Here is a 13331-nt window from a genome sequence, read left to right on the forward strand (position 1 = left end):
GAGAATCCCAGGAAAACCCCAGGAAACCCCAAAACCCCTCAGGCAATCCCACCCAAAACCGGGGACGATCCCAAAGAAATCCCAGGGAATGCCCCAAAAAATCCCAGAATGTTCCAGAATATCCCAGGGACGGTCCCCAAAAAAACCCCTCAGGAAATGCCTGGAAAACCTGGGACGATCCCAAAAACCCCTCAGGAAATGCCAGGAAAAACCCAAAAACCCTTCAGGAAATCCCAAAGAAATGGGGACAAATCCCCTGAAAAACCCCCGAAAATCCCAGAAAAGCTGGGGGTGATCCCAAAAAAACCCCGCAAACCCTGGAGAATCCCAGGAAAACACCAGAACAATCCCAAAAAAAACCCCCAAAATCCCAGAAAAACTGGGGGTGATCCCATAAAAAATCCCCAAACCCTGGAGAATCCCAGGAAAACCCCAGGAAACCCCAAAACCCCTCAGGCAATCCCACCCAAAACCAGGGACGATCCCGAAGAAATCCCAGGGAAACCCCCAAAAAATCCCAGAATATTCCAGAATATCCCAGGGACGGTCCCCAAAAAAACCCCTCAGGAAATCCCAAGAAAAACCCAAAAACCCCTCAGGAAATCCCAAAGAAATGGGGACAAATCCCCTGGAAAAACCCCCGAAAATCCCAGAAAAACCGGGAGTGATCCCAAAAAAACCCCAAACCCTGGAGAATCCCAGGAAAACCCCAGAACAATCCCAAAAAAACCCTCAGGAAATCCCAGGAAAACGTGGGATGATCCCAAAAAAACCCCCGGAGAATCCCAGGAACAAACCCCAAAACCCCTCAGGAAATCCCACCCAAAACCGGGGACGATCCCAAAGAAATCCCAGGGAAATCCCAAAAAAAATCCCCAGAATATTCCAGAATATCCCAGGGACGGTCCCCAAAAAAACCCCTCAGGAAATGCCTGGAAAACCTGGGACGATCCCAAAAACCCCTCAGGAAATCCCAGGAACAAACCCAAAAACCCTTCAGGAAATCCCAAAGAAATGGGGACAAATCCCCTAAAAAAACCCCCCCAAAATCCCAGAAAAGCTGGGGGTGATCCCAAAAAAACCCCGCAAACCGTGGAGAATCCCAGGAAAACCCAGAACAATCCCAAAAAAACCCTCAGGAAATCCCAGGAAAACGTGGGATGATCCCAAAAAAACCCCCGGAGAATCCCAGGAACAAACCCCAAAACCCCTCAGGCAATCCCACACAAAACCGGGGACGATCCCAAAGAAATCCCAGGGAAACCCCAAAAAATCCCCAGAATATCCCAGGAAAACCAGGGACGATCCCAAAAAAAACCCTCAGGAAATGCCTGGAAAACCCAAAACAATTCCAAAAAAAAACCCCTCAGGAAATCCCAGGAAAATGGGGACAAATCCCCTGAAAAAAACCCTGAAAATCCCAGAAAAACCGGGGGTGATCCCATAAAAAATCCCCAAACCCTGGAGAATCCCAGGAAAACCCAGAACAATCCCAAAAAAACCCCTCAGGAAATCCCACCCAAAACTCGGGATGATCCCGAAAAAATCCCAGGGAAACCCCCCAAAAAATCCCAGAATATTCCAGAATATCCCAGGGACGATCCCAGAAAAACCCCGGAGAATTCCAGGAACAAACCCAAAAACCCTTCAGGAAATCCCAAAGAAATGGGGACAAATCCCCTAAAAAAAACCCCCGAAAATCCCAGAAAAGCTGGGGGTGATCCCAAAAAACCCCGCAAACCCTGGATAATCCCAGGAAAACCCAGAACAATCCCAAAAACCCCTCAGGAAATCCCAAGAAAACCTGGGATGATCCCAAAAAAACCCCCAGAGAATCCCAGGAACAAACCCCAAAACCCCTCAGGCAATCCCACACAAAACCAGGGACGATCCCAAAGAAATCCCAGGGAAACCCCAAAAAATCCCAAAATATCCCAGGAAACTGGGGACAAATCCCAAAAAAACCCCCCAAAATCCCAGAAAAACCGGGGGTGATCCCATAAAAAATCCCCAAACTCTGGATAATCTCAGGAAAACCCAGAACAATCCCAAAAAAACCCCTCAGGCAATCCCACCCAAAACTCGGGATGATCCCAAAGAAATCCCAGGGAAATCCCCCAAAATATCCCAGAATATTCCAGAATATCCCAGGGACGGTCCCCAAAAAAACCCCTCAGGAAATCCCAGGAAAACCTGGGACGATCCCAAAAAACCCCTCAGGAAATGCCAGGAAAAAGGGGGAGCGGCCCCAAAGCCCGAGCGGTGCCGCCGAGGGATTTGGGGGAACTTGGGGAATTTTTGGGAATTCCGGCGCCTCCGGAAGGTTCAGTAGACGCAGAGATCCGGGAATTTCATCTCGTACACCGGGATGGAGTGGGATTGTTGGGATTGTTGGGATTGTTGGGATTGTTGGGATTGTTGGGATTGTTGGGATTGGGCCGGGCCCAGCACGGCCGGGACGGCGCCCGAGGGACTCGGGGGAGGCCTGGGGGAAAGGCGGGAAAATGGGAAAAGGGAATTTGGGAATGGGGAAAAATGGGAATTGGGAATGGCGGATTTGGGGTGGGAAAAGGGGGGATTTGGGGCGGGAAAAGAGGGAATTTGGGGTGGGAATTGGGATTTGGGAATGGGAAAATTGGGAAGGAAAAGGGGGTTTGGAGTGGGAAATGGGGTTTGGGGTGGGAAATGGGGTTTGGGGTGGGAAAAGAGGGAATTGGGATTTGGGGTGGGAATTGGGATTTGGGGTGGGAAAAATGGGATGGGAATGGGATTTGGGAATGGGGAAAGTGGGAATTTGGGGTGGGGAATTGGGATTTTGGGGTGGAAAATTAGGAAGGAAAAGGGGGTTTGGAGTGGGAAAAGAGGGAATTTGGGATGGGAATTGGGATTTGGAATGGGAAAAATGGGATGGGAACGGGATTTGGGATGGGGAAAGGGGATTTGGGAATGGGAAAAGTGGGATGGGAATGGGGAAAGGGGATTTGGGGATGGAAAAATGGGAAGGAAATGAAAGTTTCAGGCAGGAACTGCAGGAATTCCCAAATTCCCCGTTACTGGTCCCAAAATCCCAGCCCCAATCCCAAAATCCCATTCCCAGTCCTAAATTCCCATTCCCGAAGAAATCCCAATCCCAAATTCCCAAATTCCCAGTCCCAAGGTCCCGTTCCCATTCCCAAATCCCGTCCCCAACCCCAAATTCCTGTCCCCAATCCCACATTCCCGACTCTGATCCAAATTCCTGATCCTGAATTCCCAATCCCAAATTCCCAATCCTGAGTTCCCGATCCCAAAATTCCCTCATTTCCCTGAATTCCCCAATTCCTTCCCAAATTCCCTCATTCCCAAATCCCCAATCCCAAATTCCCCAATTCCCCCCTCATTCCCAAATTCCCAATGCCCCCCCCCAGCTTCCACATTCCCAAATTTCCCGAATTTCTCTCATTCCCAAACAACTCCCAAACAATTCCCAATCCCTCACCCTGTCATTCCCACATTCCCATTCCCCCATTCCCATTCCCCATATCCCCCATTCCCATTCCCCATATTCCCCATTTCCCATCCCCCATATTCCCCATTCCCCATTTCCCCCATTCCCATTCCCCTTCCCCATTCCCGTTCCCGAATTTCCCCCATTCCCCCATTCACGAATTTCCCCGTTTTCCCGAATTTCCCCCATTCCCATATTCCCCATATTCCCGAATTTCCCCATTCCCCCATTCCCATTCCCCAATTTCCCCAATCCCATATTCCCCATTTCCGCATTCCCGAATTTCCCCATTCCCGAATTTCCCCCATTCCCATTCCCATTCCCCCATTCCTGAATTTCCCCATTTTCCCGCATTTCCCCCATTCCCAAATTCTGCCCATTCCCCATATTCCCATATTCCCGAATTTCCCCCATATTCCCCCATTCCCATTCCCCATATTCCCAAATTTCCCCCATTCCGAAATTTCCCCCTTCCCCCATTCCCATTCCCCAATTTCCCCCATTTCCGAATTTCCCCCATTCCCATTCTCCCATATTCCCCATTCCCCCATTCCCGAATTTCCCCATTTTCCCGAATTTCCCCCATTCCCGAATTCCGCCCATTCCCCATATTCCCATATTCCCGAATTTCCCCATTCCCCCATTCCCAATCCCCAATTTCCCCAATCCCATATTCCCCATTCCCGAATTTCCCCCAATTTCCCCCATTCCCGAATTTCCCCCCTTTCCCATTCCCATTCCCCCATTCCCCAATTTCCCCCCTTTCCCATTCCCCCATTCCCCCATTCCCGAATTTCCCCGTTTTCCTGAATTTCCCCCATTCCTGATTTTCCCGAATTTCCCCCAATTTCCCCCATTCCCAAATTTCCCCTTTCCCATTCCCGAATTTCCCCATTTCCGAATTTCCCCCATTTCCCCGAATTTCCCCCATTCCTGAATTCCGCCCATTCCCCATATTCCCGAATTTCCCCCATATTCCCCCATCCCCAATTTTCCCGAATTTCCCCCAATTTCCCCCATTCCCGAATTTCCCCCCTTTCCCATATTCCCGAATTTCCCAAATTTCCCCCATTCCCGAATTTCCCCATTCCCATTCCCATTCCCCCATTCCCAAATTTCCTCATTTCCCTGATTTTCCCCCATTCCCGAATTCTGCCCATTCCCCATATTCCCCATATTCCCGAATTTCCCCCATTCCCAAATTTCCCCAATTTCCCCCATTCCCGAATTTCCCCCATTTCCCCATTCCCAAATTTCCCCGTTTCCCCAATTTCCCCCAAATTCCCCCATTCCCGAATTTCCCCCCTTTCCCATTCCCATTCCCCCATATTCCCGAATTTCCCCCATATTCCCGAAGGTCACCCATTCCCGAATTTCCCCCATTTCCGAATTCCGCCCATTCCCCATATTCCCATATTCCCAAATTTCCCCCATTCCCGAAGTTCCCCCATCCCCGATTTTCCCAAACTTCCCCCATTTTCCCCCATTCCCGAATTTCCCCCCTTTCCCATTCCCATTCCCCCATTCCTGATTTCCCCCATATTCCCGAATTTCCCCGAATTTCCCCCATATTCCCGAATTTCCCAAATTTCCCCGAATTTCCCCCATATTCCCGAATTTCCCCCGTATTCCCGAATTTCCCCATTTCCCCATATTCCCGATTTTCCCCTCGTATTCCCGATTTCTCCCGCCCGTGTTCCCTCACCGGACGCTCATGTGCAGGATCTGGTTCAGTTTGCTCTGCAGCAGCGACGCCTGCGGGACACACCCAGCCCAATTAACGCATTAATTAACCGATCACCTCGGTAACAGAACCCAATTAACGCATTAATTAACCGATCACCTCGGTAACAGAACCCAATTAACGCATTAATTAACCGATCACCTCGTTAACGGGAACCCTTAATTGACTGACGGCGAACACCCGACCCAATTAACGCATTAATTAAGCGATCACCTCGTTAACGGAACCGTTAATTGACTGAAGGGGAACACCCCACCCAATTAACGCATTAATTAACCGATCACCTCATTAACAGAACCGTTAATTGACTGAAGGGGAACACCCGACCCAATTAACTCATTAATTAACTGATTACCGTGCTAAATAACGGGAACTGTTAATTGACTGACGAGAAACACCCAGCCCACCAATTAACGCATTAATTAACTGATTACCTCGTTAACGGAACCGTTAATTGACTGAAGGGGAACACCCCACCCAATTAACGCATTAATTAACCGATCACCTCGTTAACAGAACCGTTAATTGACTGACGGGAAACACCCAACCCACCAATTAATTCATTATTAACTGATTACCTCATTAACGGAACCGTTAATTGACTGATGGGAAACACCCAGGCCACCAATTAACTCATTAATTAACTAATTACCGTGCTAACTAATGGGAACCGTTAAGTGACTAACAGCAAACACCCAACCCACCAATTAACTCACTAATTAACTGATTACCGTGCTAACTAATGGGAATCCTTAATTGACTAACGGGAAACACCCAGCCCACCAATTAACTCATTAATTAACTAATTACCTCGTTAATGGGAACCGTTAATTGACTCACGGCAAACACCCAACCCACCAATTAACTCACTAATTAACTGATTACCGTGCTAACTAATGGGAATCATTAACAGACTGATGGGAAACACCCAATCCATCAACAGCCAGCAGGGGACAATTAACTGATTAATTAACTGATTACCTAGCTAACGGGAATCATTAATTAACAAATGGGCAACAGCCAATCCATCACCTGCCGGCCAATCAACTCATTCATTAATTAGCTAGCAAGCTACCTAACGGGAATCATTAATTAACTAACGGGCAACAGCCAATCCATCAACTGCCTAGCACTCAATTAACTGCTTAATTAACTAATTCATTAATTAGCTATCTAGGTAACTAACGGGAATCGTTAATTAACAAACGAGAAACACCCAATCCATCAACAGCCAGCCAATCAACTAATTCATTAATTAATTAGCTAATTAACTAACAGGAAACAGCCAATCCATCAACTGCCAGCACTCAACCAATTCATTAATTAATTAGCTAGCTAACTAATGGGAATCACTAATTAACTAACAGGAAACAGCCAATCCATCAACTGCCAGCACTCAATTAACTAATTAATCAACTAATTCATTAATTAGCTAGCTAGCTAACAGGAATCGTTAATTAACAAACCGGCAATAGTGAATCCATCAACCGCTGGCACTAAATTAATTAATTACTAATTAGCTAACTAACTAACGGGAATCATTATTTAATAAATGGGCAACAGCCAATCCATCAACTGCCAGCACTCAACTAATTAACTAATTAATTACTTAGCTAACTAACGGGAATCATTAATTAACAAACAGGCACTAGCCAATCCATCAACTGCCGGTACTCAATTAACTGATTAATTAACTAATTAGCTAGCTAACTAACAGGAATCATTAATTAACGAATGGGCACTAGCCAATCCATCAACTGCTGGTACTCAAATAATTCATTAATTAATTAGCTAACAGGAATCATTAATTAACAAACAGGCAACTGCGAATCCATCAACCGCCAGCCAATTAACTAATTAATTAACTAATTATCTAGCTAGCTAACTAACGGGAATCATTAATTAACGAATGGGCAATAGCGAATCCATCAATTGCCTGCACTCAACCAATTCATTAATTAATTAGCTAGCTAACTAATGGGAATCATTAATTACCTAACGGGCAATTGCCAATCCATCAATGGCCACACAATTAACTGATTAATTAACTAATTATCTAGCTAGCTAACTAAAGGGAATCATTAATTAACAAACAGGCAACAGCGAATCCATCAACTGCCAGCACTCAATTAACTAATTAATTAACTAATTCATTAATTAGCTAGCTAACTAACTAATGGGAATCCTTAATTAACTAACGGGAAACAGCCAATCCATCAACCGCTGGCACTCAATTAACTAATTAATTACTAATTATCTAGCTAGCTAACTAATGGGAATCGCTAATTAACAAACAGGCAATAGCCAATCCATCAACCACCTGCACTCAATTAACTAATTAATTACCTAATTCATTACTTAGCTAGCTAGCTAACTAATGGCAATTACTAATTAGCAAACAGGCAATAGCCAATCCATCAACCGCTGGCACTCAATTAACTAGTTAATTAACTAATTAGCCAGCTAACTAATGGGAATCGTTAATTAGCAAACCGGCAACAGCGAATCCATCAACCGCCAGCACCCAACTAATTCATTAATTGATTACCTAGCTAGCTAATTAATGGGAATCATTAATTAACAAACGGGAATTGATAATTATTTCATTAATTACTTAAGTAACAGAAATAATTAATTAATTAATTATGAACTGACTGGACTACCTAATGTAATTAATGACCAGGGAGAGCCAGCAGAGGGAATTAATGAACAGGAACAGTAATTAATTAACAGATTTATTCCCGGTGGAATTCCCAGATTTATTCCTGGATTCATTCCTGGATTTATTCCCAGATTCATTCCCAGATTTATTCCCGGATTTATTCCCAGATTCATTCCTGGATTTATTCCCAGATTCATTCCGGGATTTATTCCTGGATTTATTCCTGGATTTTTCCCCACATTTATTCCCAGATTCTTCCCCAGATTTTTGCCCAGATCGATTCCCAGATTTATTCCTGGGATAATTCCCACATTTATTCCCGGTGGAATTCCCAACTTATTCCTGGATTTTTTCCCGGATTTATTCCTGGATTCATTCCCGGATTTATTCCCGGATTTATTCCCGGATTTATTCTCAGATTCATTCCTGGATTTATTCCTGGATTTATTCCTGGATTTTTCCCCACATTTATTCCCAGATTCATTCCCAGATTTATTCCTGGATTTATTCCTGGATTCATTCCCGGATTTATTCCGGGATTTATTCCCAGATTTATTCCCAGATTCATTCCTGGATTTATTCTCAGATTCATTCCTGGATTTATTCCTGGATTTTTCCCCACATTTATTCCCAGATTCATTCCCAGATTTATTCCTGGATTTATTCCTGGATTCATTCCCGGATTTATTCCGGGATTTATTCCCAGATTTATTCCCAGATTCATTCCTGGATTTATTCTCAGATTCATTCCTGGATTTATTCCTGGATTTTTCCCCACATTTATTCCCAGATTCTTCCCCAGATTTTTGCCCAGATCAATTCCCAGATTTATTCCTGGGATAACTCCCAGATTTATTCCCGGTGGAATTCCCAATTTATTCCCAGATTTATTCCCAGATTTTTCCCCGGATTTTTGCCCAGATCGGTTCCCAGATTTATTCCTGGGATAATTCCCAGGTTTATTCCCAATGGAATCCCTGGGACAATTCCTGGATTTATTCCTGGATTTACTCCCTGTGGAATTCCTGTATTTGTTCCCAGATTTGATTCCCAGATTTATTCCTGGCATAATTCCTGGATTTATTCTCAGATTCATTCCCGGGATAATTTTTTCTCGGATTTATTCCCAGATTTATTCCCAGGCTCATTTATTTCCGGCTTGATTCCCAGATTTATTCCAGGATTCATTCCCAGATTTATTCCGGGATTCATTCCCGGATTCATTCCCAGATTTATTCCCGGGATCGTTTATTCCCATAACAATTCCTGACTTCATTCCTGGGATAATCCCAGCTTTAATCCCAGCTTCATTACTGGGATAATTCCCAGTTTTAATCCCAGATTCATTCCCGGTATCATTTATTCCCATAACAATTCCTGGGTTCATTCTTGGGATAATTCCCGGATTCATTCCCAGATTTATTCCCAGGATCGTTTATTCCCATAATAATTCCTGGCTTCATTCTTGGGATAATCCCAACTTTAATCCCATCTTTAATCCCAGATTTATTCCTGGGATCATTTATTCCCGGGATAATCCCAGTTTTAATCCCAGATTTATTCCTGGGATCGTTTATTCCCATAACAATTCCTGGCTTCATTCCTGGGATAATCCCAATTTAAATCCCAACTTTAATCCCAGATTCATTCTTGGGATAATCCCAGGATTCAGTCCCAGATTTATTCCGGGATCATTTATTCCCGTAACAATTCCTGGTTCATTCCTGGGATAATCCCAGCTTCAATCCCAGATTTATTCCTATTCCTGGGATAATTCCCGGATCAATTCCCAGATTTATTCCAGGGATCGTTTATTCCCATAACAATTCCTGGCCTAATTCCTGGGATAATCCCAGTTTTAATCCCAGCTTCATTCCTGGCATTATTCCCGGATTCATTCCCAGATTTATTCCCGGGATCGTTCATTCCCGTAACAATTCCTGGCTTCACTCCTGGGATAATCCCAGCTTTAATCCCAGGATTCATTCCCAGATTTATTCCTGGGATAATTCCTGGATAAATCCCCAGATTTATTCCCAGGATCATTTATTCCCATAATAATTCCTGACTTCATTCCTGGGATAATCCCAACTTTAATCCCAGATTTATTGCTGGGATAATCCCAGGATTCATTCCCAGATTTATTCCCGGGATCGTTTATTCCCGTAACAATTCCTGGCTTCATTCCCGGGATAATCCCAACTTTAATCCCAGATTTATTCCCAGATTTATTCCGGGCTCATTCATTCCCGTAACAATTCCTGGCTTCATTCCTGGGATAATCCCAGCCTTAATCCCAACTTTAATCCCAGATTCATTCCTGGGATAATTCCAGGATTCATTCCCAGCTCATTTATTCCCGTAACAATTCCTGGGCTCATTCCTGGGACAATCCCAGTTTTAATCCTGGGATCGTTCATTCCCGTAACAATTCCTGGGCTCATTCCTGGGACAATCCCATCCTTAATCCCAGATTTATTCCCAGCTTTAATCCCAGGATTCATTCCCAGCTTTATTCCGGGATCGTTTATTCCCGTAACAATTCCTGGCTTCATTCCCGGGATAATCCCATCTTTAATCCCATCTTTAATCCCATCTTTAATCCCAGATTCATTCCTGGGATAATTCCAGGATTCATTCCCAGATTTATTCCCAGCTCATTTATTCCCGTAACAATTCCTGGCTTCATTCCTGGGATAATCCCATCCTTAATCCCGGATTCATTCCTGGGATAATTCCCAGATTTATTCCCAGATTCATTCCGGGATCGTTCATTCCCGTAACAATTCCTGGCTTCATTCCTGGGACAATCCCATCTTTAATCCTGGGATCGTTCATTCCCGTAACAATTCCTGGGCTCATTCCTGGGACAATCCCATCCTTAATCCCAGATTTATTCCCAGCTTTAATCCCAGGATTCATTCCCAGCTTTATTCCGGGATCGTTTATTCCCGTAACAATTCCTGGCTTCATTCCCGGGATAATCCCATCTTTAATCCCATCTTTAATCCCATCTTTAATCCCAGATTCATTCCTGGGATAATTCCAGGATTCATTCCCAGATTTATTCCCAGCTCATTTATTCCCGTAACAATTCCTGGCTTCATTCCTGGGATAATCCCAGCCTTAATCCCATCCTTAATCCCATCCTTAATCCCGGATTCATTCCTGGGATAATTCCCAGATTTATTCCCAGATTCATTCCGGGATCGTTCATTCCCGTAACAATTCCTGGCTTCATTCCTGGGACAATCCCATCTTTAATCCTGGGATCGTTCATTCCCGTAACAATTCCTGGGCTCATTCCTGGGACAATCCCATCCTTAATCCCAGCCTTAATCCCGGATTTAATCCCGGATTTAATCCCGGATTTCTCCCCGGGCGCTGACCCTGGCCCCGCAGTGCGCCGCGATCTCCTCGAACGGAGCCTTCTGGAACCTCTGCACCAGCAGCCGCCGCCGCTCCCGCTCCTGCTCCTCCGCGGCCACGCTGTCGGCTGGGGCACGACGGGAACGGGCCAAAAAACGGGGAAAAAACGGGGAAAAAATGGGGAAAAAATGGGGAAAAATGGACAAAAAACGGACAAAAAACGGGCAAAAAAAAGCAACAAAAATTCCCATTCCATTCCCAAAAATCCCCTGCAAAAAAACTCCTAAAAATCCTAAAGAATGCCCAAAAAATCCTTGAAAAAACTCCAAAGAATTCCCAAAAAACCCCCACAAAATAAAAAAAAAATCCACCCAAAATTCCCAAAGAATTCCCCAAAATCATCAAAAAAACCCCCAAAAATCCCCCCCAAACTCTATAAAAATAAAATAAAAATTCTCCAAAAAAATTCCCAAAAATCCCCCCAACCCCATAAAAATCCCACAGAATTGTCCAAAAAAGTCCCAAAAATCTCCCCAAAAATCCCAAAGAATTCCCAAAAATCCTTACAAAAAACCCAAAAAACATGCAAAAAACCCCACAAAATTCCCCCAAAAACCCCAAAGAATTCCAAAAAATCTTTTAAAAAACCCCAAATAATTCCACAAAATACAGCTCCATAAAATCAAAAAAATCCCCCCCCCGAAATTCCCAAAAATCCTTAAAAAACACAAAGAAATCCCCCCCAAAAACCCAATAAACATAAAATCCCAAAGAGTTGTCCAAAAAAGTCCCAAAAATCTCCCTCAAAATCCTTTAAAAAACCCCAAATGATCCCCATAAAAACCCCCACAAAATCTAAAAAAAATCCCCCCAAAATTCCCAACGAATTCCCAAAAATCCTTTAAAAAACTCCAAATAATTCCACAAAAAAGCCCCCACAAAATCCAAACCCCCCCAAAATTCCCAAAGAATTCCCAAAAATCCTTAAAAAAGCCTCCAAAAATCCCCCCAGAAAACTCCCCCCAAATTCCCAAAGAATTCCCAAAAATCCTCAAAAAATCCCCCAAAAAATCCCCCAAAAAACCTCTCTAAAATAAAATTTAAATTCTCCAAAAAATCCCCCCAAAATCCCCCCCAAACCCCATAAAATCCCAAAGATTTGTCCAAAAAAGTCCCAAAAATCTCCCCCAAAAATCGCAAAGAATGCCCAAAAATCCTTACAAAAAAACCCCAAAAAACCTGCAAAAAACACCCAAAATTCCCCCGAAAACCCCAAAGAATTCCCAAAAATCCTTTAAAAAAGCCCAAATAATTCCACAAAAAAACACCCCCACAAAATCCAAAAAAATCCCCCCGAAATTCCCAAACATCCTCAAAAAACGCCCAAAAAAATCCCCCCCAAAACTCCATAAACTTTCTCCAAAAAATTCCCCAAAAATCCCCCCCAACCCCATAAAATCCCAAAAAAATTGACAAAAAGTCCCAAAAATCTCCCCCAAAAAATTCCCCAAAATCATCAAAAAAACCCCAAAAAATCCCCCCCAAACTCTATAAAAATAAAATAAAAATTCTCCAAAAAATTCCCCAAAAATCCCCCCCACCCCCATAAAAATCCCAAGGATTTGTCCAAAAAAAGTCCCAAAAATCTCCCCCCAAAAATCCTTTAAAAAGCTCCAAATAATCCCCATAAAAACGCCCACAAAATTCCCCCCAAAACCCCAAAGAATTCCCAAACATCCTTAAAAAACCCCAAAAATCCCTCCGAAAAACCGCTGAAAAATCCTCCCCCAAACCCCATAAAAATCCCAAAAATTCCCAAAAATCCCCCAATAAAACCCCCCCAAAATCCTTTCAAAAACCCAAAAGGTCCCCCCAAAAATTCCCCCCAAAATGCCATAAAAATCCCAAAAAATCCCCAAAAAATCCTCCAATAAACCCCTCTGAAAATCCTTTAAAAAAACCCCAAAAAATTCCCCCCAAAACCCAAGAAAAATCTGAAAAAATTCCCAAATAAAATTTAAAAAATTCCCCAAAAAATCCCCCAAAATCCCCCAATAAACTCCACCAAA

The 13331-nt window shown here is 43.7% G+C and overlaps 1 protein-coding gene across 1 annotated transcript; it reads right to left on the reverse strand.

The window, feature by feature from the left end:
- Window positions 1–602: 602 nt before the first annotated feature.
- Window positions 603–11666, reverse strand: LOC136570991 (protein EFR3 homolog B-like). Its single transcript, XM_066571408.1, has 3 exons — window positions 11283–11666; window positions 5193–5242; window positions 603–2485 (listed from the first exon to the last, which is right to left on the reverse strand). The coding sequence occupies exons 1-3, from the start codon at window positions 11511–11513 to the stop codon at window positions 2326–2328; spliced, it is 441 nt and encodes a 146-aa protein (XP_066427505.1). The 5' UTR covers window positions 11514–11666; the 3' UTR covers window positions 603–2325.
- Window positions 11667–13331: the final 1665 nt, after the last annotated feature.

Source organism: Molothrus aeneus, unplaced genomic scaffold (genome assembly GCF_037042795.1).
Source record: "Molothrus aeneus isolate 106 unplaced genomic scaffold, BPBGC_Maene_1.0 scaffold_477, whole genome shotgun sequence".
In the NCBI taxonomy this organism is placed as follows: Eukaryota; Metazoa; Chordata; class Aves; order Passeriformes; family Icteridae; genus Molothrus; species Molothrus aeneus.

Coding starts and splice junctions, on each gene's coding strand:
- LOC136570991 (XM_066571408.1), bottom strand. CDS start 11,513: ATGGGAATTTTTGTTGCTTTTTTTTGCCCGTTTTTTGTCCGTTTTTTG. Junction 5,243..11,282: donor CGGCGCACTGCGGGGCCAGG/GTCAGCGCCCGG, acceptor TGTGTCCCGCAG/GCGTCGCTGCTGCAGAGCAA. Junction 2,486..5,192: donor ATCCTGCACATGAGCGTCCG/GTGAGGGAACAC, acceptor CCTTTCCCCCAG/GCCTCCCCCGAGTCCCTCGG.